The sequence below is a fragment of the Saccostrea cucullata genome, unplaced genomic scaffold (assembly GCF_032062105.1).
Source record: "Saccostrea cucullata isolate Sc308-1 unplaced genomic scaffold, CSIRO_AGI_Scuc_v1 ctg455, whole genome shotgun sequence".
Lineage (NCBI taxonomy): Eukaryota > Metazoa > Mollusca > Bivalvia > Ostreida > Ostreidae > Saccostrea > Saccostrea cuccullata.
In genome coordinates, this window is record NW_026923574.1 from 40,612 (window position 1) to 66,997 (window position 26,386).

At 33.5% G+C, this 26,386-nt stretch overlaps 1 protein-coding gene across 1 annotated transcript in view; it reads left to right on the top strand.

Moving 5' to 3' along the window:
- LOC134264392 (uncharacterized) overlaps positions 1-12,181 on the top strand; it is a 34,514-nt gene extending 22,333 nt beyond the window's left edge. The window contains exons 3-5 of the mRNA XM_062746684.1: positions 61-120; positions 480-543; positions 11,366-12,181. Of these exons, the coding sequence (XP_062602668.1) occupies positions 61-120; positions 480-543; positions 11,366-11,615 (374 nt within the window). The 3' untranslated portion in view covers positions 11,616-12,181. The remainder of the gene's footprint in view (positions 1-60; positions 121-479; positions 544-11,365) is intronic.
- Positions 12,182-26,386: the final 14,205 nt, after the last annotated feature.

Genomic DNA, 26,386 nt, shown 5'->3' on the forward strand with positions numbered 1-26,386 from the left:
TTTCAAGTATACTTTGCATAAGGATTGTCAAAAGGTATGTGTTATTTTTTTCTCACACAGGACACTGTGCAGAATACAATTACGGGAGAAAAAGCATTCAAGATCACCAAAACTTTAAATGTAAGACCTGTCCTTTGACGTACCGATCAACAGATGCATATAAATGTAATTCATAAGTTGAAACCAGTATAATGTCAAATCAGTTACATTTTTCTTACAAAAAAAACTTTCCTTATTTCATTTGATTGAACAGGTCTCAATTCACAAGTACGGATTGTTAGATTTTTAATATCTTTCACGTTAGCGATATGAGAAACAAATTCATGTTAAACAGGTATCTTGATTTTTTTTTTGGCTTCTTCATAAATGCGTCCAATGTTTCCCATGTGTTTGTAGAGAAATTGCCACATAGTATAGGTAAGATTTTTTTTATTTATTACAGGAGTGTCATATTTTTCAAATGAAATATTTTTGAACAGATCAAGAATGTTATGATATTGTGACGAAACAAAGTGAAGAGATTTTTAATTCAACGACAGAGAGGTAAGCTATCTTTGATTCTTTTAAAAAGATATATAAGATTATTCATTGAATAGATATATATCTGAATAGCGATTTCTCTGCTGGCATATTACTTGTTTTGGCAATGGAGCAATAGTTATTGATAATGTCAAGTTCGTATCACTAAAATATGTTATTTATATCTTGTACCGTGAAGCTGGTCTAATCCTTATATTGTGTATTCAAAAATCTTGTCAAATAGGATATATTTACATTTGAAAATATTTCTCTTAGATAAACAATTGAAGAGAAGATATATTCAATTCTGTATGAACTTTTTTGGGGGGTCATAGGTCAGAGCGTGACAGAATCACATGGCGAGATGATATTTTGCCGAAATATTTATGTCATGGTGCAAGTAGATTTGAAATATTTCTAAATTATTAGCTACAAAAAAGAAAACATGATTGAAACACAAATGCCATTCTTTATTGGATAATCTTCAATCAAGAGATTCTTGCGATGCAAATTTGTTTTGAATACTATAAATAGCCTAAAACCGCACTAATCTTTTAAAACCCGAAATTCCGTTAGAGTTATGTAATAAAATTAAAATTAGCGATACCACCGCTTTTGACTTCAAATATATGTAAGGAACTCATGCAATAAGACATTTAAGATTATTTTTAGAAGCGATCATTGTTCTTTCATTATAAACAGAGATCTCCTAGTCTGGACTGCTGACGATTAATGTAAACATTCAAATGTCGGAGCGAGACAAACATTCAAGACCAAACAACATTTCGGTCATTGCACTTCACCACATAGCAATACGACGGCCGGTTAGTTTAATTAATGCAGTTTTACTCGTCTCAAATGTAAATATAAGCAATAAACAACACAGCTGTTAAAAAGTTCACTGGCAAATGAAATTAGCTGGTACTTGAACTAATCTACTGAAAAGCACTTCAGGCTTTACAGGATTTGAACACGTGACCAACTAAGTTCATATCCCAGAGAACAATTTAACATTGTGGGTTTTTCTTAAATAAACTTATAATCACTTTCAATGATCTTAGGTCTAATAAATGTTTTGTAATCCGAGATGTTGTTTAATCCAGCCAAATAATTTAGAACCCGTTGTGGCTGCATTAGGATATTTTAATTTTATTTGTATTCCTTGATATTGTTAAAAAAAGACAGTCAATATAGGTTAAATTTGATTTGTCTTTATTAACCGTTTACAATGGGCGAGACGTGGTAGGGATGAGGTTTCAGGCTAAAAGTATAATGGGAGCTTTATCAACATACAAGAATATGAATTTACATAAATGTATTATTAGTGTCCCCTGTTGAAAGTGGGTGGGGTATTCATTTAGTTTTTTCTGAAGACCCATCTTTCTGTATCTCTGAAGTTCTGTCTGTCTTTTCCAACTTTAGTTTTTACACATTATCTCGCAAAGCCTTAAAAGTTTTGCAATGACATTTTACACAATAACCCCCACTGGATTAGGTTAAATCCTTTTAGATTTTGAGGTCAAAAGTCAAGGTCACAAATTTAAAAAATGCCTGTTTTCATTTCTTGCGATATCTCGAGAAGTTTTTGAGATTTTGCAATGGTATTTAAGGTAGGACACAATAGATAGGCCAAATTTTTCCGCAAATTCAATTTGTCTGAAACTTAGATTTTTTGTTCTAGGATACAAAATCTCTCTTTAGGTATGATATGAAAGAAATTCAACCGCACATTTTTTGCCCACATAGTTTGATATATGGCCTATCAGATCCCCGTACGAAGATTGTGAAATCAGACATTAGACTTGAGAATGAGCCTTTTTTTAGAATTATCAATTAGTCTTTTGCAAATTTGTGTAATACTTTTAATAAAGATATACTTTTTGTTGCTTTAAGCTAGTAAGTCAACTTGATACTGGAAAATTTAAGTAAAATATTAAGTAATAAAAGAACATATGTAGCGTCGGAATTGAAAATTCATATGTAAATATCACACAGTTTAAGTTTTCTAAAGAGAAAATGTATCATTCAATTTTTACGAAAAATCAACAGAATTATCAAAATGGGTCCTAGAATGAAATGTGTAAAAATTAAGAAAATTAAACCGGCGGTTTTAGATATTTTTGTGATCAAAAAAATTTCAATGGCAAAAAAACTAAAAGATTCAGTAGATGACGTCAGAATATTTGACCTTTGACCTCTTGATATGATCTTGACCTTTGTAGTACATAAAGAATGGAGACTCCTTATATACGTGTCCAAATATCATTCCTCTACTTTGCATGGATAAAAAGTTACACGACATTTAATAACAGACTGTCACATGCTTTTTTTATTACACTTAGTTACAGTCCCTGAAATGTTCTACTTTCACATTTTTTCTTTCGCTCACCATTTGTTCAACGTTCGTTCAGCGTGCGTTCACCGTTCGCTCTTCATTCACAGTATTGCGTTCACTGTTCACCGTGCACTCGCGTTCACCGTTCACAAAACGTTCAACGTTCGCTCTTCGTTCCGTTCACTTTGCGTTCACCTTGCGTTCAGCGTCCACCAGTTTTCATTGTCATTCGGAACTCCGAAGTGGAAGGATTTATCTTTTTGATGGTAAGGATTTACACGTTTTTAATTAAATAACTTTGATATCGTGTTTGAAGAATAATTATTTCATTGCAAAAATTATCTATGATATTTATATTTCTATTATTCATAACTCAGCTGTTACTTTTTTCATGAAATTTCCCTGGAAAATAACACATTAAGTACCTACACGTATGTAGAGCGATGCTCATATATTAAACTAAAAAAGGGGCAATGTACAATTAAATGCTTCATGCACGGCATCAATTTGTTGTAATTTTAAAGAGGACAAATTATTAATGGATGTACATGTATGATAATTAATCCAAGTCTTTTACAGGACAAGAATGCATAAAAAATATTTCTACAGTAATACGTATTTTAAACTACACGAAGGTTTGAGAATTATGACCAGTACTGCAAATATTCAGTTAATTAAATATCTCTAGAGCTAGTTAAATTGATAGTGTGGTTTTGAATTTTTGAAAAGACCAACTGTTTAAAGTAGTCTATTATTAGAGCAGGAAAATCCCTTCCTTCACTGTACCTAAACATATGTTTAAATATATGTTTGCCATTAAGTATAATTTAGACCCCCCTCCCCCCGGTGCCTTTTCTCTCGAAATAAAATTCTTAGAGTTTTTCAGTATATTTAAAAAAAATTTAATGTGTATTGTAACACAAGAAAACCAGTCTTAAGACCAACATCAAAAAGTCATCAAACAAATTTATAGTATTTTAGAATAAACTTTTGCAGACAGTAATATTTTAAATTGGCAGGGAATATGTTTCGAATTCAATTTAAAACTTAATCCTTCCACGTATATTTTCCCATTATTTATTTATTTTTTTTTTCTGTAGGAATGCAAAAATCAGAAATGATAGGGAAAATTTAAAAATAAAATACTAAGTGACCCTTTGCCTTCGGCATGTTCGGTGAAACGCGATTTCCAAACCTCCACTGTGTCGAATTATTTTGATTCACAGGACAAACACGCTACTAACACGAACTTCCTGTGAACTGTGTGAACTTGATGATAGAAAATAAAAGCCAATGATTTCTGTCAAATGGATTTTTAAATATAAAAAAAGATTATTTTTACTGCTTGGAATATTTAGGAAAAATAATAAGAATTTTTATTTGATACTACAGATACCTGAGAAGCGAGGGGTTTATCTCTCTCTCTCTCTCTCTCTCTCTCTCTCTCTCTCTCTCTCTCTCTCTCTCTCTCTCTCTCTCGTACATTTCTCTGTTTAATAAAAACTATGACAGCACATTACTTATTTAGTTTTGAAAATTTAATCTATTACAAATAAATTGAATGCCTCTTTCCAAAATCTTGACCGAGTATAATCACGATCGAGGAATGTCTACAGATACATGAAGAAGTTAGCTAAAATAATCGTCATAAAAGAATACAAAAGGCACATAAATATGGAATATTTTTCATTAGCATTTAAATAAAACGAGAGTACGATAACAGTCAACGTCAACAGATAATTGCGAATTTAAAAAAATCCGTTATTTTACCCTGAATTGCCTTGGCACGGAAATACATGTTTGGTTGTTTCAACCGCGTACAATGTAATTAATTCATTCTATCAGTAGTAGTTTTATCTTCAGAAGTCCACATTATTTTATTAGTGAAAAGAATAAGCATATTTACTATATAAATAGATTAATTTTATATTTAATCTACACGCGTTTGGAAACTAACACGTTTTACGGCAATTAAAATCGTGTTATAAAAATATCGATTTAAAACATAGGTACATATATGTACAGAACAAAATTTTTTTAAAGTACTTATTTATTTATTCATTCATTTATTGTTAATTTATATTTAAGAGCCTGAAATTAGAATTATAGAATGATAGAATAAACTCAATGCAAGGAAAAGATCGGAGGCATTCTGAATAAATCGTTCATCTCGCGTGCGCGCTCCGTTCGCGTTCTGCGTTCACTCACCGTTCACCGTTCACACATCGTTCACCAAGTTGCGTTCAGCCTTCGCACATCGTTCACCCACCGTTCGCTATGCGTTCGTTCACCGTTCGTTCAGCGTTCGTTCACCGTTCTGGTGGGAAAGTAGAATGTTACAGGGACTGTAGCATAAAAAACATTCCAAAATGTAAACCCTCAAGTGACTAATATATACTTTAGGATTTTCTGATATTTTCACAAAATATGAGTCAAACATGCCAAAAACATATTATTTTTCTTACAGGGATCATTCATTGTTGTCAATATAATAATATTTTTTTTCCAGTACTTTTTAAGACATAGGTTAAAATAGAATCAACGGGTGTTTTGTCCTACCTTAAATAACTTTATACCACAATTCCCTGTAGCCAAAGACCTCCATTCATTTTGAGGTAAAAAGGTAAAGGTCTTAAATTCATACTTTCTGTGAATATATTCTGTGCAAAACTTTCCTTCCAGGCGAAATCTCATAAAGCTTTTGATATTCTGAAATTGAATTTTACACCCTATGGCCCCTTCCCATCCTTCTTAACCCCCCCCCCCCCCTGTTTATGTTGAGGCAGCCACTCTAAAGACATTCGTAGACAGCTGTGATTGTAACGAGGAATTCCGCCTTTCTTTAAAGCGAATGAGACTAAGTACGCTACAAGAAACTGTAGCCTCGGCAATGCATTTAGAATAACAGAAGGCAGAAGTTCTAGAAATAGTCAAAATCATGTTTGACTGTCTACAGACATTTCTACAGACTTAATGATTCTGTAAATCGTCCCACGCATCATAGTGAGCTACAAATTAATGAAGGTGCATTAAGAATGAAATTTGCTACAACTATAATTCAAAACATCACTTTTATGGAAACTGTCCTTAAAAGAAAAATGCAAATAAAAGTAGGTAGTAGAAACCCTTAAACCTGAAAGTGTCGAGACAGTGCATCGGCACAGAAGTAAGTTAAGCGGCCTTGTGAGAAAGAATTCTGGAAGAGCAGTATTTGATTCGTAGGATGCTGTTTCAATTGTGACTATCCCGAAAGTGAACAAATTAAAAGGACGTCAGAGGATAGTCAATTGCATTTATATATCTCCATTTGTTTCATCTAGAATAAGTTTTCAGTGATGTCAGTAAAATATGACAACCGATCAAAATTTAAAGTTTATAAACTTTTTCTCTGGAGTAGATTCATTTGCAGATCCCAGTAAACCCGTAGAAATTGCTACATGTACGATTGGAAGGCATTTCATCAAATTGAAAGAGGACGTACACTGTACCCTTGAAGGAACCATTGCTCGGAGTTCAGAATTTGAAGAGAAAAAACATGAACTAGGACCTCCGAAAACTGGAAGAACAGGACATGATTTAGAGATCTAATAGCCTGTGGTCCTACCTCTTGTGTAAGTACCGAAAAAAAAATCTAAAATCTTGGAGATTATGTGTTGATTATTTCGACTGAATGCATTAACTATTAAGGATGCAAACTTGACCGAGTGGCAGATTTTCTTGATTATCTGGCTCCATAGATATAGATATAGACCAAATAGTTAAATTGCGCGTTGGATACAGCAACTTGGACCATACGTGTTCCAGATCGAACACCGGACAGGAAAACGACATGGAAGTGCTGATACATTATCTCGAGTAAATAAGTAGTAAACTACAAATAATGTAAACTCGGAAAAAAAACAACGGCAATCAGAGGTTCTTTTTCTATGTAAGAAAGAACTAAGGAATTATTCTACAGATAATGACCATGAAAGTGTGTTAAAACTTAACCTGTTACTGTAAATGTATTATATTGGCGTGTACGATATTTAGCGGATAATGATTTTTAAACAAGTTAGCGTAGATTTTATTTAGCATATTTCTTGATGTTCTTATTCGATGTTTATCAATGTTTAAGACATTTAGCGATATACTTGAATTAGCGGGAGTATCTTTCCGCCAAAAGCGATAACAAGAATACACCACCAAATGTAATATGTTTACAGTATTTGATGAGGAAAAAACGATGTTCATTTAAATACTTCGTAATGTTCTGATGATACGCTTTCTCTAAACACAAAATCTAACAGAACTGCAGAGCAAAAGCACGTACGCAGCCCATGATGATATATACGTAAGAATCGGGGTAAACACAGGTGAATGCAAGTAATAATCAATTCAATGGCAGGAAAATAATTTTTAAAAACTCCAGTATCAGTGATACCTGGAGAAAATTCGGAGTAAATTCTGGTAATCAAGATGGGACTTATTGTGCATTATCTGTGGTGTGATGTGTATTCGTAGACAAAAATGAGGAAATAAAATATGCTAACTACGAATTCGAAACATCTGTCATGTGCTGTGGTATGACATATAGGAGTACAAAAAGCATTATAACGAGAATACTAGTAAGAAATCCACATTATTGTTTCTTATAATACGTCAGTATAATCAGGACTTTGTATCAGCTTATAATATTTGTTAGGTGAGGAAAAGAGATATCACACATGAACAATTTCCTGAGCTAAGAAAAAAACATGTAAGGAGGCTCATTACACCACTTTCTGATGACTTACTACACAAAAAACAAATCTCTAGTGTTTCGGCTGTTTTTCTCTAGGGACGAATTGTACAGGTACCTTTATAATATGACCTTAACATTAAAATCGCTTTAAATATAGTCGAAACATGCAATGATGTAAACAGTAATTCAAACAAAGTAACGGATTTATTATGCTTATTCTTAAAACATTACTCATTCAATTTGACACATGCAATTTATTGAAATACTCTCCTTCTCCCTTCAGAGCTAATTTTCTTAATATTTTATGCACAGATTAAAAAGAAAATGACAATAGGAGAACTATTTAGGAGAACTTAATTAATTCTTTTAATACAATTGATATTAGGTATTATGAAGTATTTTCATTGTGTGTACTTATTTAAAGAAGAGCAATTGACACTGAAAGTTTTGAATTTTGGTAATAATAAATTTGAAATAAAACACTAAAATTAGAAAAAAAAAGATTTAAAAATTCACTAAAAAATGTTTATGATATCAATACCTCCATTTGGATATTTGACATCTACATTAAAAATGATGCTGTAATGAAATTTAAAATAATTTCTGGATTTAATGAGCCACCTTAAAAGAATTGCAGTTCACACTGCAGGACCATTTCCGAAATCAGAGCACGAATATGTAATGTTTTAGTACATTTGTTGAGAACATCACAGTTTTGCAGTCTGACGTAATGGTGGACATAATAGATCACACAATTAAAGACATGCAGTAAAACTATGAGGGCAGTTCAAAAATCAAGCGGACTTGTCGCACAGAAAAAATTTTTGACGGCAAAATTGTCACACATAAAATAAAAGAATCTTTACTTATATGGTCTTCAAAATTTCATATCTAAATGTTGTAAACTAATATCTGGGGGATTTATCAGGACATATCATTAAGTCATGGAGCGGCAAAATCTTCGACGTCACAGGCATTATAAAAATATTTGATTTAACTTTCATTTTCTCAACATTTTCCCAAGAGTTCCTGTACAGTTTGGGTTACCTTCTATACTCAACATCCATGCACCATTTCTTGCTAAGCTTAAAATCTATTAAACAGGTAAATCATTTTTTTTGAAACCAAAATCTGCAGGTATTTATGAGATATAGTAAGACATTGGTGACTTTCAATCACGTTCTTTACGGTTCGGATAAAGTTTTCGTCGATAATCTTCCCGTCCTCCCGTATAACTTTTTACAGAGGTCTAACGTTCTAAAAATCCGATCTGCTATTTGTAGACAAATGTCACAAATACCCTAATTTACTACATGTTTTATTATGCATATTTTGCATCTATGTTGGCGATATCTTGAGCATTACACATAATTTAACAAATGTGGTGCTCCGTCAATTCAAGAGATGTCATTTTCACAGTCGTTTTCTCTGGAATCACTTTGGAGAAAAAGTTAGTACCTCAAATATCACGTCAGAAATCTAAATACATAATAATTGAACAATATAAAGATGCATTCGTGACCTTTGTCAAAAAATATCACGAATTATAGAAAATTAACGAGTTTAATTTTTTAAAATTAACTAGTTAATTTTTGTTGCATGCTTTTGTTTCAAATCTTTTGTCCTTCTCCGTACTTCTCCATCAGCGATATCATCATACCGATAATTATAGAAGAATTTTTAAAATACAGAAGATTTGCCAAAAAATTATTGGAATCATTAAAATACATATCTCTGTGAAAATTTATAATTACGTTACGTCTGTAAGAGTAAATACTAGCAGAGTCCGCGTAATTTTTTAACGACCCTCGTATATGAGTGCAAATCAGACAGACTGGGGCAATCTTGCGTATAATGCTATATCACATGAGACGACAGATATTTCACCGTACAGATTAGTGTTTGGAAGAGTTGGTATAATAAGTTGCATATTGTTTGACGTCCTTCACGAGTATTATCACCCATATACTGACGCCACCACCGCGAGCTGCAAATTTTGTCCCAGAAGTTAAATTGCTGAGAGATGTTATAATTGGAGACGGAAGTTATCTGCATGTTAGATAAAGCTGAACAAAGCAGTGTATGTTCGTTTGTTTTAAATGTTTGAAATTCACAAAAGAAATTTCAAAGAAATATTCATAAACCAAATATCATATTTCGATGAAACTGTGTTTAAAATTAATTACGCAAATGGCGATCTATTGAGAGGAAATCAAACGGAAGTAATAAAATGAACTATTTTGAAATTAGCCAGAAAATGGAGAAACCAGTGGACGATAGAAAAACTGGTGAGAGATTTATTTATCAAGTAATACATTCAAAACATTTAAATGCATGCCGACAACCTTAATTAAATATCAGAAAGGGGACAAACTACTACAGCTAACTCCCTTTCAAATCCGAATACATAAGTGGAGATACCCAAGATATTCACCATCTACGTTTTCACTTCAAAGGGCGTAGGAACAGTTGATATCCTTTTTTATCGACTTTTTGCGAATTGTTTAAGTTGCAGCTAAAAGTGGAAAACTAATTAAGAAATAAACAACAATGTTAAAAAGTTCTCTGGAAAATGAACTTTTAGTTGGTCACGTGATCAAACTCTGTGAAGCCCGAAGGGCTTCTCAGTAGATTTGATCACGTACCAACTAAAAGTTCATTTCCTAGTGAACTTTTTAACATTGTTGTTTATTGCTTATATCAACATTTGAGACGAATAAAACTGTGTTTGTTACACTAACGGGCCGCTGCATTGCTATATTGTGACGCGCAATGACCTAGGGGGCTTAGAACTTGTCTAGTTTAAAAGTTCGTTTTGCTTCAACATTTGGACATTTACAATGATGTTCAGCAGTCCATTTCAAGAATTCTGTGTTTATAATGTAAGAACAATGATCCCCACCGAGAATAATCTTACTATGTTATGATTTTTTAATATATTTGAAGTCAAAAGCGTTGATAACCCTTGTTTTATTTAACATAACTTCAAAGAAATTTAGGGTTGAAAAGGTAAGTCATTTTTCGGCTTTATTTATTATTATAGTCTTTAAAACATTCTTCACACCAAAGGAAGATCTATTGAACATCTGTTGAATAAAAATATCTATATGTGTCAGATATTTTACCTTTATCATCGCTTTTAACTTAGTAGTTCCGAAAACAGACAGAAATATATGTAAACAAGATATCAACTCGCCGATCGATTCGATCGTGCTATGACCTCTGACCCCCAAATAAAGTTCATATAGAATTGAACATGTTTTCTCTTCAATAGGTTCATCTAAGAGAGATATAAACAAATGTAAATATTTTCTAAGAAACAAGTTTATGCCCTTGCGATAACTTTTTCCCGTAGATTTCTGACGTGAAAAAAAAATACAAACATGAAAGTTTCTTTTTCGTTTTTTTCCAAGTAAGTTATATGTTCTGGCTGTCCCACGTGTTTTAAATGATAGCTGGATTTGAGTTGAGATTCAGTTTCTGAATATATTGATGATTTTACAATAATTCTTTCCATGATTATTGCATTCTCAATTATTCATCTTTATCGTACCATTGCTTCATCGTCATCGCATTATCGTGTCATCGCATTATCAACCCAACTATCGATGGTGCGATGATGCGATAGTGAACTGCATGGCCCTATCCGGATTCCATACTCATGAACATCATGAATTAAATTTGGTCATGATAAGATAGACAAAATATTCTCATATATATCGGTTTGTACGGAAACCTGTATACGAATTTTGTAATTACATAATGAAACATTGTGTTTCTCTTTTTAGTGCTGGACCCATTCAAAGACAAGACGTTCAGAACATCAGCGGATACAACTATGTTTTAGTTTTGACAATATTTAACACAGTTTTGATAGTGATAATGACCTTGTTTATGACTATAGTCGGAATAAGAAAGATAATGAAGTCTTTTACTGGGGTATCTTCTACTGGCACGTATAATTTACTAGAAGAAAGTGACGCAGCTGATCATCCAATGTCCATCCTTCCGTCTAGCTTTTCGTCTGTCCGTCTGTAAACTTTTCATATTTTCAACTTCTTTGCAGGAACCACTGGGCTAATTTGAACCAAATTTTCTACAAAGCATCCTTGGGTGAAGGGATATGTAAAACATAAAATGCAAAAAAAAAATGAGTCTTCTTTCCTAGAGAAGATAATCAAGAAACGACAAAAATTAAAATGGGTTATTTAAAATTTTTCATCTCAAGAACCACTGGACCAGAAAAGCTAAAACTTAGGTGAAAATATATCTGATGTAGTGTAGATTTTACATTGTTCAAATTATGACCCAGGGGAAAGGGTGGGGGCGCAATAGGACATTATGATTATTTATTTATTTATATATGAGGTCACCTGAGCTGAAAGCTCAAGTGCACTTTCCTAATCATATTTTGTCCTTAGTCAGTCAGTCAAGCTGTCCGTACGTCTAAAAACTTTTCACATTTTTTACTTCTCTTCCAAAATCACTGAGCCATTTTTGACCAAACTTTCCACTAAGCATTGTAATGTAATTTTAATTTATATATAGCTTTATTTGTACAGATAAACATGCATCATCTATTGGTTATTTTCAATTTAATCAAAATGCCGTTGATTTATAAATACGATTTCATAAAGTTCTTCCGACATTTTAGCATATTTTGTATAAAACTGCTTATTTTCAAGCAGTTTTTCTTCTAGAAAATATTGAGCGTAGAATAAAACAAACTTTACATTTTTAAGAAAGATTTATCTATCAAATACTAGTTAGTGGCAGAAAATTCATGTATGTTCTTCACTGTGCTCTTTGTTTCTCATAAGAAAAACAATAAAAAATAGGGCACATTTTTGGATTTTTTCGTTAGATAGCAAAATAGCATTATTTCACGTCATTTACAGCCAATGAGTGTATATAAATGAGAAAAATATCTCTTCTACAAAACAAATATTTATCAAAGGTATTGGAATATGATTCTAAAATGATGATTTTAGGTGGCCCAATTTGGGTCTGATCATATATAGTTCTTTGTTCAAATAAAGGGTTGCGCTCCCATTGAGGGGGAGATAATTCAGAAAAAGTGAAAATTTGCTGACATGTTATTAAAATCATCTTCTCAATGACCACTGTGTCACGAAAAATGTAAATTTGGTCATTTCAATTTGGTAGCGTCTTCACAAAGTGTAGATTCAAGTTTGTTTAATTCATTACTCACTGGGATGGGACAGAGCCAAAGTGAACGAGAAAAATTTTATATAGGAATATATATGGGTTTTTAGCTCACCTGAGCCGAAGGCTCAAGTTAGCTTTTCTGATCACATTTTGTCCGGCGTCCGTCTGTCTGTCTGTCTGTCTGTCCGTCTGTCCGTCTGTCCGTCTGTCTGTAAACTTTTCACATTTTCGACTTCTTCTCAAGAGCCGCTGGGCCAATTTCAATCAAACTTGGCACAAAGTATCCTTGGGTGAAGGGGATTCAAGTTTGTTCAAATGAAGGGCCATGTCCTTTCCCAAGGTGAGATAATTATGAATTAGAGAAAAATTAATGGCATTTTAAAAATATCTTCTTCTTAAGAACCACTGGGCCAGGAAAGATGGAACTCCTGTGGAATCATACTCAGGTAGTGTAGATTCAAGTTTGTTCAAATCATGACCCCCTGGGCTAGGGTGGGGCCAAAATGGCCGACCCAAGTTTTTACATAGGAATACATAGGAAAAATCTTTAAAAATCTTCTCAAGAACCACTGGGCCAGGAAAGATGAAACTCATGTGGAATCATCCTCAGGTAGTGTAGATTCTAGTTTGTTCAAATCATGACCCCCGGGGCTAGGGTGGGGCCAAAATGGCCGACCCAAGTTTTACATACGAATATATAGGAAAAATCTTTAAAAATCTTCTTCTCAAGAACCACTGGGCCAGGAAAGATGAAACTCATGTGGAATCATCCTCAGGTAGTGTAGATTCATTTTTTTTCAAATCATGACCCCCGGAGCTAGGGTGGGGCCAAAATGGCCGACCCAAATTTTACATATGGATATATAGGGGAATCTTTTAAAATCTTCTTTTCAAGTACATCAAAGCTATGACTAGTGATATTTATATGGAATCATCCTCAGCTAGTGTAGATTCTAGTTTGCTCAAATGATGAATGCCTGAGGGGGGGGGGTTAAATTCAAGCCTGATGTGCTCAGGTGAGCGCTGTGGCCCCTGGGCCTCTTGTTTTTATCAAGAACTGCAAAGCCATGATTGGTCATATTTACATGTATATGAAAGCATCCCCGAGTTATGTAGATTCGTGTTTAATTATTCACTCATGACCCTCTGCAGTAGGGCAAGACCACAATATACAAGCAAAGTTTTACATAGGAATTCACATGTACAAGTACGACGGTTGTACCAAAAAGCCAAAGACAATATATATATATTTTTAAACATACAACCAATACTTACCAAATTTTGCAAAGACATAATTTGTTCAAAATTGTGAATTTTTTAATATATATCTTTCATATAAGTAATAATAGGACCATTTATATGAAGGCCACATAAGGCCTGTCGGCGCATGAACAAAATTCGGAATAATTTACGCATATACCTATTACATTTGCTTTTATTTCTTTAGTACTTTATAATACAATGAACTCTAATTGAAATCACTGAAACCAGAATCAAATCTCAATAATACTTCAAAATTTTATATAAATAGCATTAGAAACAGGCGATTGGTGTAATTATTTTCATAGTATCGTTGGATTTGAGTTTGATGAAAATGACGTCGTCAAACGCGTACCCGGCGCACGGAGATGTAATAAATCGTGTTGGATATAGTTTATATACATCAGAGACGGGAACAAATAGAACAGAAGTGACATTACACACTAGATTTTCATGAAGAAGTTATTTTTAAATGGCACGATATTCAATGAGAGTTTTTTTTTCTCTATATCGAAAATAGTTACGGCATGTAAGAAGTAGAATACTGTTTGTTAAACGCAGACAATTGGGAACAATCTGGACTGCGAACGATGTTAAACAATGTGTATTCTCTGCTGTCAGCCCATGTAAGGCGATCTTTCTACTAAATTTCGATTAAAATTTGAATCTGCTAAAAAAAAAAAAAAACAAATGAAGATAAACGAACAGTAGTGAATTTAAAATACCGGATAGTCCCTTAGTCAAGAGTGGTCTATCACTTTAGAAAAAAAATTGAATGTTACATGTTATACACACGAGTGAAGCAGACAAAGAGATCATGACGTTATAAAAGAGGTAATTTACGCTTAATTTCGTGCGTGCGGCGGTGTACACTTTAGCTTACATTTTTTCTTTGCTTTTACACAATTTTCTTATTAGATATGATATCATCATGAATCCTGAAATGCATGATCATAAAATGTTACTTTTTGCTATGTAAAGGAAAGAAATTTTATTAAACAAAAAGAAACTATAAAACTGTTTTCCTTGTCTACGGCTTTTTGGATAACCCTCATACATGTATATAGGATTTAAAAAAAAATCTTTTTCTCAATAATAGTAATAAATTCCTTTGGAATTTATGGAATTTAATCTCGTGACCAACCCGTATTTATATCCCAATAGATGTTTTAAAATGATACCTTATTACATAAGTTACAGTACCGACCGGACACAACCTTACACCAGAGCGAACCCGGAGCGGACCCCGGGTTCGCTTTCCGGGTTCGATTGGGGTCAGCTTCGGGTTCGCTTTCAGAAATTTTGGGACCGCTCCGGGTGCGCTTTGGGTGCGCTCCGGGTTCGCTCCGCGTTCGCTCGGGGTCAGCTCTGGGTCTGCTAGAGCGAACCCGGCGTTCGCTTCCTGGGACCGCTTTACGCACTGATGCGTGAAGCGGACCCCGCTTTAATCTCACCGCCAGTTAGCCCCGCCCCTTGTTTATTCCAATACAGTAATGGTATTATGGATCGATCATTGTTGTTTTTGCGATGATGCTGATATGTACACAGTACATGTAAACAGTGATATAATGGAGAGCATTGATAAATTTTCTAAAATTCAACTTTACATTCGACGAAGATTTATATGTACATGAATAATTGATTTCATTGACTTTTCGATCCCGAGAAATTCAAACTAATTTAACGGCGGGTTATAAGGCATTTATTATTCTTAAGTTATAACGAGAAAACAAAAAAGAAGAGGAAGGAAAGAGTGTTGAATTGATTTTCAGTGTATCGAATGGTGTACAAGTGATATTGACGAAAGAAATCTAAACTAAATACCTTTAAAATTCATGCTTTATATAGTTTAAAAATACATCTGTTCGCATCTATAAATTACACGTACAGTAACCTTTTGTACATCTGATATATATAGATTTCATTCATAGTAGTTACACATTAAAAGTTCGTAATAAATAATTACCGGACATTTAAAAAAAAATTACACTGTATATTTTAGATCTTTTTCACGGTCAGAATTTTGGAGCGAGTATGATTTTTATCAGAATAAAGAAAAAGGCAAATAATAATTGTTCTCCCGACCCGATAAGAATAATATAGGCCCCCTATTTCACACACACATTGTCTTTATAAAATTCTAATTATTTAATTGTTTTATTTATGATTTCTCAATTTACGTTTTACATTAAATTACTCAAAATTTACATCAAAATTATTGATCTTCTTAATCATGTTAAACTTCTTGATCTTCTTGGGCATGAAAAAAATGCGTGTATATGGAAATCTTCCTTCTGGATGCACAGATTGAAGTCATTCCGCCCTTATGGTATTAACAAACTGAATGACTTCACCAGAATGAACGTGAATTTAACGCAATTTCTGATGATACATAAAAAGATTATTCCTTCAATTTAGTGTAACTCTACAGTTAGTTTGCGTTACCAACTCTCGAACAACCCACATAACTACGTATTGCTTACGCCTTTATCAATAATTTTTTCCCAATAATTAGTCCAAAAACATTTCAATATTTATAATAGATCATAATTCATATGTTAAAATATCCCTTCTATATTATATTTCTCTGATTATTCTTTGTCAAGTATAGTTACGCCTTTTTGAGTGAATGAAACAATGTACGATTTACTAAATGTCGAGATTAATTAGCATAATTAATTCGTTCAATTATGGAAATCGCACTTCACCTTAGTTTACCCCGATAAACCAGACGTATTTCATATTTAATAGTGTATATTCATGTATAATTCTACGTGGAAAATTAAAACATAATAATTAATTGCCTTAATAAAAAAAGAAAATAAATATATAAATATGCTACCCGGAGGATTAAGATAAATCAATATTAAATAATAATTTTTGTAATCATAATAGATTTACACAGCACATTCACACGTTTTGCTTGTATGTACAGGGTTTGCATTTATATCGAATTAAATCAACACGTTCGATCTTATATCCCAATCGTCGGGTTGATATGCTATTTTGATTGGTTGATGCGCTGATTGGTTTAAAGCTAATCCTGATTGACAGCTCTGTAAAGAAATACCGAACCCGCGTTCGCTCTCTGGGACCGCTACTGAATTTGGGGTTCGCTTTGGGTCCGCTCCGGGTTCGCTCGGGGTCAGCCCTAGCGGACCCCGAGCGAACCCGGAGCGGGCCCAGACAGCGCACACGGGGTCCGCTCTGGGTTCGCTTTCTGTTAGGTTGTGTCCGGTCGGTACTGTATTTGTCACAAAGTAAATTTTACAAAATTTATTTACAATACAACAAAATTTAATTTTATAAAATAGAATTATTTCTAATGCTTATTTTTGACATATGCTTCAATTATTTATCAATCAATTAATTTTTAGACAGTAAAAATGAATTTGTCACTCAATATTTATTTAAGGAATTAGTGTCAATCCTCTGCCTCAAAGAGTGTCCGACTCTGTGTGAAAATTGCGTAAATGTTTTAATTTAAGTTTGAGTGAATGCCACATGTTGTGTGAGAGAGTCAGTTTAAGATCCGCCGTGGGTTATCCCGGACGTGGATGTAGATGTATTGGACATTTCGTCATCAATAAAATAAAGTTTTTCTCTGGACTATTTCGAGTTACCAAAACGTTTGTTTGTGTGTCTGTGTGTGAACATTCTGAAGTTGCTTTTGTGTTTTATGACCTAACATGATTTATCTTTCAAATTACAAACTTTACTTTTTGTTGCTTGACTTTTTCTGAATAAATTTTCATTACAAATTCACTTGTGTTATATTTATTAAGTAAATCGTTAAATTCCATTTATTCTCTATCAGATTTATTCCAAAAAACATATGATAAACAATCGTTTGGATAACGCTTCAATTGATGCATTGTTTATTTGGAGGATTCCGATCCGAAATATTTTTTGGTTTCAGCGTACATCTTTTCTTCGCGGAATCCTACTACTAGCGTAAATTGGGGTTACCTTTTAACCCATTGCTGTACCTTTCAATAGTAAAAAGCAGCTGTTGGCAGAAATAAAAAAAAAGAAATTGTTGAACCAGTTGTAATCCTTCTAAAATAAAATCTTTGGAAAATCTAGGGTCTTTCTATTGTTCTGTATTTCTAGCCAGAAGGATATGACGTCCAGTCCCGAGGTGTGTGGTATAATTCTATACAAGCTATTCAAAACAATGATTACCAAAAAGCATTTACCTTAACTTTTTATTGATGCTGTGTAGAAAATCTATATCGACACGGAAAAAACTTGGCACTGGGTGACAAACAAGTTTCAGAATTGTATTTAACAGAGAATACGCCTTGCAGCAAACATTTTCAACAGTCAACAGTGCGGCAAGGGACCTTTGGTTTCTTTCCTTTTTAACCTATAGAGGGAAATGAACAATTACGACGGGCCAAAGAACAATTATATCTCATTGAAAATTTCAAGCCTTAATTGGACAGATAAACATTTTGATTGAATCAATGACTGTTAATTTCATTTGTATATTTTAATTATTGATCATTTTTGCTTGAACACGTAACATGTAAGGTGTCAAGTATTTTTATTTCCGTGCTTTTTTCGAACATTTTTTGCGCCAAATTTGACGGTTCCTTTTACCTTTGAGGTCATAATGATGGCATTATGTATTTTTAAAAGATTCCATAAATTTTTCATTAATATGAATTATCTTCATTTAAACCCCCCTCCCACCCCTGAAGTCGCCTTTTCTTGAACAATCTGGAACCCCCTGGAATCCAGGAATGTTTTGTGGCACGTTTCGATGAAATATGCAATGTGGTAATTCATAAGAAGAAGTCGAATATGTAAAAAACAAATACAGACGAACAGATGGATATTTTACTTGAAAAAAGAAGCTAATGGTAATATAACAATCAAGCTTTATGATACGTGATGACTTGAATCTTTTTTATTTGTAAAATCCAACAAACAATATGTCGATGTACCTCCATCACCTGCATACGTGGTTTTATCTCTCAGATGATTTGATACACATGGGTATCCTCTATTGCAAAGAATTTGTAAAACGAGATAGGTAATTGAAAAACAAGTTGATGAAACAGGGATGTCATTAGTTTTGCTAAAAGTCATCATTTCTCAAGTTTGTCGATGCAATGACTTGTCAGGAAATACAGCCCATTATTAAGAGTATTTAAGACAAATGTTGACTGATGTAGTTCATACTACTTGTTAGGCCATTGAATACACATTGAACTGTTGATTTTACCGTTACTTCCCGAACATGACCGGACAACAGGGGTGCTCACTCTTCCATGAAACATGATCCCACATCTGATGTTTTATAGGTCACATTTTTTTGCTCTCACCAATTTTGTATTATATAATGAATTTTTAAGCTTGGATACTTTTCATAATATTATGATATTACTTATTTGGCAGAATCATACTTTTAAAACATATTAATATTAGAACAGTTACAAACAAGAAAACATTGATGTAACCATCAATTGTCGCCCGGGAAATAAATAAAGTAGACAATGGTAATGAGTCTTGATCATCAAACCGCTTTGATATGTATGAAAAAGACATGAGTCTGAGTGATTGAGACAATAGTCGAGAATATTTTGAAAACTTATAGTCGAATGAAAATCGAACAAAAACGATACCCTTAAACTTTATCAAATTCTCAAGTAGGCCTAAATGGTGGCTGCATAAATTTTTAAATTGAAATCAGACATATGCATCACCTACATTTGTAAATTCAAAAAATGTATTTCACTTTAAGAATATAATACACGAACTGTGTAATGTGCGTTTTTATGCGATAAGTAAAATTCAATGTTCTAAAAAAGGGACCTGTCATTTTTTCGATAGTAAATGATAAGCAACTTTATACATGAAATATGAAAAACTTATATATTTTGAAGATTCATCTTATGGTAGTAAATATAGTGTGTATCTCGTAATTTATAAAGGGAAAGAACACTCTGATTTATAATCTTTTAAATGTTTAGAAAACCTTTAATTCTGAATAACTTCTCACACCTCAATCCCCATACACCAACACTTAAACTTATATGTTTATAGCAGCCCAGTCCTCTGGGCTGCAATAAATACAAAGATAAAGTATGTTTGTTTGTTCAGATAACACATGGGAGAGAGAGAGAGAGAGAGAGAGAGAGAGAGAGAGAGAGAGAGAGAGAGAGAGATATTACTATACTAAAGATACCCGTAAGTTTTATCAGTACACTTCTTTCCTCTTGAGACGTCATGCTGTACTTGCACTTCGAATTCCTTCATATCCATAAAACGAACTTGCGCTCATTTATGAAATATGTACATTTGTATGTCTACTTTGTGATAATTTTTCCGTTTTTACATTTGATGGTTTTGTATTCATTTATATAGATATAGAATTAGAATTCTTTAATATATTCTCATTACTCTTAGTATTAAATATGGTAGTACTTTTCAAATTTAAAAACAAAAAAATATGCAAACACGCTTCTTTGTCAGAAATCCTACTTTCTTAGAAAAAAAAAGTTTTTTGTATTATGATTTATCAAATATTTATATTTAGGTTAAAGCATTTTTAAATAGAACGAAGAGAAATTTTTATTCGCTTTTTAAACAACAGATATAATGAGTCATTGTTTTCGCTTTTTAAGGAAATTATATACTAAGTCTCGGAATGAATACAATAGTGCTATTTCTGTTTGAACGATTATTTGAAAATTAATTACATCCAAGATAAAAATATTTAATCTAAATAATTTAACATACTTGGATACAAAATTATGATGAAAAAGAATTAAGAGATTATACAGTTATGGAATGGGTACAACGGAAGTTGCAAATTTGTGGTTTACCGCGGGAAATAATCTCCAGCCGAGGGGAACCAGAGTTTTGTTAATTCCCAAAGTACCATACAGTAACTGTTTTATTTTACCTAAAAATCATAGGCGATTTGATTATTTACCAGATATTCCGACATGTAGAAATACATTGTAGAGGCATAATTACAAATGCATGGGTTTAACAGATTGTATGATAGACTCATCGTGTCCTAAAACAATTCAATTATTTTTAAAAAGTATTCTCACTGAAATTTCGAAGAATTGTTTTTGTCTTCATTTTGCTAAAATTCGCCATGTATTATTTTGGCATAGCATTTCAAATTGCTTTGACTTCATAGCTACATTGCCAAAATATGTATGACGTCAAAGACTCAAGATTCCTTGAACGCTCCTCTCACTGGACACTTTGATTGGTTTAAATTACTTATAAGTGTTCATGAGGGAGTAGTCCAATGGATTTTCAGATTTTCTGATTTTCCAGGGAGTAGTCTTCATATTAGGGAATCAGTCTCTTTTTGGGGAAATAGACAGTTCATGGTATTGATATTATATACAATAAAGCGCGTTGAAGTGCTAAAATTTTCCGTTTGACTGGAACGTTTTGAACTATCTTTAGAACGAAGATTGTCATACAATGACACGCCGTTTCTTTAGAAAGGAAATTCGGTCAAATAGTTCATTCGAATACCTGTAGAACAGGTATTCCATATATATAATAACCAATTAAATTGACTGTCTAAATAAACACCAAGTAAGCACGTGTTCGACCGATACATGTGTTAAAGTAACTGCAGTAAACATAATACATTCATAATTATGGACAAAATCGTTGCAATACGTGTTTTACAGAAGCATGAACTTTCCAGATCTCTCTCTTATTACTTTAAAAATCTTCATTTCAGTGTATCTCATGTTGCTTGTCATGAAGAGCGTGGTGTCCTTAAACATTACGACGAACATTTCTTTCTCGTTTTTAAAGAAATGGACGTGTCATTATATTTTAATTGACGTTCAAACCATGACTCGGAACGTTTCACCCAAACATAAAATTCTACCACTTCAATGCGCTTCATTGTAGAGTAATTACAGTAGAGATATAATAAAATATTTTCAGTCGTCTTTGACATTTATAAATCATAATGACTAATTTAACACAAGTACTAACTAGAGCTGAGGAGAGGCTATTACAATGTACTTGAAAACAGAAAGAGCCTCTCATAATCTGAAAACACTTAATTATCTATATATTAAAACGAAGACGATACACTGTTGCGACAAATCAATTCCAACACCTGGATATGTAACATCATGTCCACAAACCAAAGAAGAATAGATAACTGCAGCGAAACGAAAACAGTGCGAACTTGTTGAACAGAATTGCAGTTGTACTGAGGACTTTCAATATCATTGTGTAATCGATCCTTCTGCAAACACTACAATAGAAATATGTGCTAAAGTAAGACACATAATAGGTGAGTATACTCACAATGCAACACAAGCTGATGAAGACGCTGGACCAAGCTGGGCACCATTAGGGAATATTGAAGCACACTATTATCACTGCGACATGGGATGGTGTGAACACAGGCCAAGCAGGAAGTCTTCAGCTACAATGACATAACAAGTACAGCAGTATTTGTTCTAAAACAAGAGGAGGGTGGGTGGGGAAAAATAAAACATTGCAACAATTCAACTTCACAAAATTTTCCATGACCTTACCGTTTTATCGATTTATCGAGAAAGGAAGAGGAGGAAACAACTAAATATTAGACTAGTATATGTAAACGGACCTAAATTATCCGGATTGATAAGTTGGGACTAAGGGTTAATATAATTATATATCTGATAGGACTTAAGATATCCGGAATGGAGGGACATAGGGTTACTGAAATAAACTCACCTATCCGAGACCAGGCTCGTATAAGTGGTATTATTTCAGATTCCCTATAAATCAAACAAACAATATGGATGTTATTTTGCTTGTTTAATGTGGCGCTTCTGGCCGCGGTGATCAATTTGCTGGGGCTACCACAGGGCTGCCCCACAATCAACAATCAATACAATAAATGTGACGACCCCAATCGGGCGGATTATGCACTGGGTAGGTCACAAGTGCATGAACGTCACCAATGCAATAATCAATCAAATTCCATCAATCAATTATTAATCAATCAGTCAATCAATCAATTCAAATATTAATCAAGTCAATTACTTGTCAATCAATCAATTATTAATCAATCAATCAATTCAAATATCAATCAAGTCAATAAACAATGGAATGAGCATAAGAATATGTGTTGCACTCGTCCAATTGTGTTGAGGTGCGACGGAATACGCAAACACTAGAAATTCCAACCGCAACAAGGCTGAGGTGGACGCTATCCTAAACAGGCAGTCATCACGGTATAGATAAAAAGAGACTTTTTTCACCGCGACATTGGTTGATGGGGACGCAATCCCCAACCGGCAGTCATCACGATATAGGTAAAATAAAGACCTAATCACCGCTACATTGGTTGATGCGGACGCTGTACCCAACAGGCAGTCTTTCAAAACACGCAATCATACAGAATTCACTAATGCAACACAAGCTGATGAAGACGCTGGACCAAGCTGGGCACCATTAGGGAATATTGAAGCACACTATTATCACTGCGACATGGGATGGTGTGAACACAGGCCAAGCAGGAAGTCTTCAGCTACAATGACATAACAAGTACAGCAGTATTTGTTCTAAAACAAGAGGAGGGTGGGTGGGGAAAAATAAAACATTGCAACAATTCAACTTCACAAAATTTTCCATGACCTTACCGTTTTATCGATTTATCGAGAAAGGAAGAGGAGGAAACAACTAAATATTAGACTAGTATATGTAAACGGACCTAAATTATCCGAATTGATAAGTTGGGACTAAGGGTTTATATAATTATATATCTGATAGGACTTAAGATATCCGGAATGGAGGGACATAGGGTTACTGAAATAAACTCACCTATCCGAGACCAGGCTCGTATAAGTGGTATTATTTCAGATTCCCTATAAATCAAACAAACAATATGGATGTTATTTTGCTTGTTTAATGTGGCGCTTCTGGCCGCGGTGATCAATTTGCTGGGACTACCACAGGGCTGCCCCACAATCAACAATCAATACAATAAATGTGACGACCCCAATCGGGCGGATTATGCACTGGGTAGGTCACAAGTGCATGAACGTCACCAATGCAATAATCAATCAAATTCCATCAATCAATTATTAATCAATCAGTCAATCAATCAATTCAAATATCAATCAAGTCAATTACTTGTCAATCAATCAATTATTAATCAATCAATCAATTCAAATATCAATCAAGTCAATAAACAATGGAATGAGCATAAGAATATGTGTTGCACTCGTCCAATTGCGTTGAGATGCGACGGAATACGCCACTTGCAAGGGCCATGAATACTCGTTTCTACTACGAGTAATCATGGAACAGCAACCGCCACCAATGGGGTGCCAAGAACCATGGTGACGGCGGCAGTACCTCAACGCAAATGGTCACCGACGACCAGGGCCTGCTCATTCGCCAATATAAATTCACAGCACAAGTGATTACACAAGTTTTACAAACGGAGTCAAGGACTTGACCTTATAAAACAACTACAAGTTACTCTAAACATTGTTGATACTTACCGACACTGCATTTTTCCCTTGTTACTTGTATATATTACCTAAAAGGCTGTCACTTTTTCATGGCTTTTAAATATTACAAAACCTCTTACCAAGTTTCCTTGTGTGAGAAAGTAATATAATACTTATGAAAATTATTTCTATCTTCGCAAGTGTTGCTTATGTTGTCTTAAAGGGTTTTGTACTGAAACAAACCCAAATGGCATACCGAAATTGGAAAAGGAAAACGATACTGTCACCTCTTAGCATAAGGTTTTAAGCTACTTTTAACATTAACAATGAGTATCATAATGCACCCCCCCCCCGAAGTTGCTTCGTAATACTTGATATCGCGATTACTTAACTTAGCGGAAATCTTCCGCAATGGAGGTAGGAAACATCTGTTGTGTGAGGGCAAAGATCATTGTAGAATTTATAAGGACGGATGAGTAAAAACAAATCCTAGTGGAATACCTTGCTAAACAATTGCTGAACTAGCCTAATAAATTTTTGAGAGGAGCCAATCCTAAATTGTTAAATTTTTAACGATATTTTTAACTAAGCGGACTCTTCACGTTAAATTTTCATTGAAAACATTTTAAAGCAGATAAAATATTATAAGCTTTCCTTATTGGACAATCAACTATTTGGAGTTCAATATATGGCAAAACAATGTGCTTTCGGCATTAAATTGTTCGAATCATTCGATCTTCACTACTGTACACAATGTCATTTGCCCCAGATATTTAGACCCTTTTCGACTCCCCCGCAAAAGAGCGGTAGTAAGTCAGTTAACTACGAGGTACTCATTGGTATTCGGGATATTACGTATTGAAGTGAGCGTGATTTAATATTTTATCCTACAAAAAATGACAAATATATTTTATAAACTATCCAATAGGTCTAACCCTGCCCGCAAGTTCTGTTAAAAAGGGGTTGAACGAAACTTTCCATTCCACCTCTCTGATAAATCTTTGAATTAAGGTACCATGTATTTTAGATTTATTTTGCATCTTGAGAAAAGGGCATTTTGACTCAGTTAAGACAAAAACAAGAATTATAAGTATTTTTAAAAAAATTCCACGAAAATAATAATTTTATCTCTGAAAAATGGTACTAGTAATTTATATCAGCTTAGACCCTTAACATTAAACCTAGTTAACTTGGTTATTAAGGAAGATCCTAACTTAAACGAATCTGATTTAAATTATTACATGCCTTAGTTATGTTTACTGAGATTGTTGAGCATATGGAATTTGATATACTGTTATATTAATGCGGAAATTAACATTTTTCCAACTGCAAGATTGAAACTCAAGCTAGGTCATTATATGCTGACACCAGAGTGATAGACACAATTCTTAATTGCCTTTATGCCAAAAGGGAATCAATTTTATACAAATATACTTGACATGTTTAATTCATTTCAAGAGAGCATGATTCTTTGTATGCTTTTATTTTTAGAATTTTGCCAAGAATTTTGGTAAAACTTGATATTACTAAAATGGGGGTATACCTGTCCAAAAGACTGCTTTGTAAAACTTATCAGATCAATCATGATAAAACTTGTGCCTTATCAATTATGTGATCTTGTATATAATCCTATCCAATACAAAATGGCATAATATAATAATTTGAGAGTTTTTACGATTATGAAAAATTAAGGGATTTTGTGATGCAGACTCAACATCAATCTGTTGCTTATTGTGTTTTGGTGCATAACTACAATATAAAATACTCTACATTAAATTTTTGCAGTTTAATTTTGAGGGTTATGTACTCTGAAACAGGTTGTAATGTATGACAAAAGGCAAGCAAAGGCACCTCTTTTATTGGCCTTTTAGTTGGTTTATGTTACTTGAGAACTTCCTTAAACAATGATTCTTAATCTTTTACGATTTG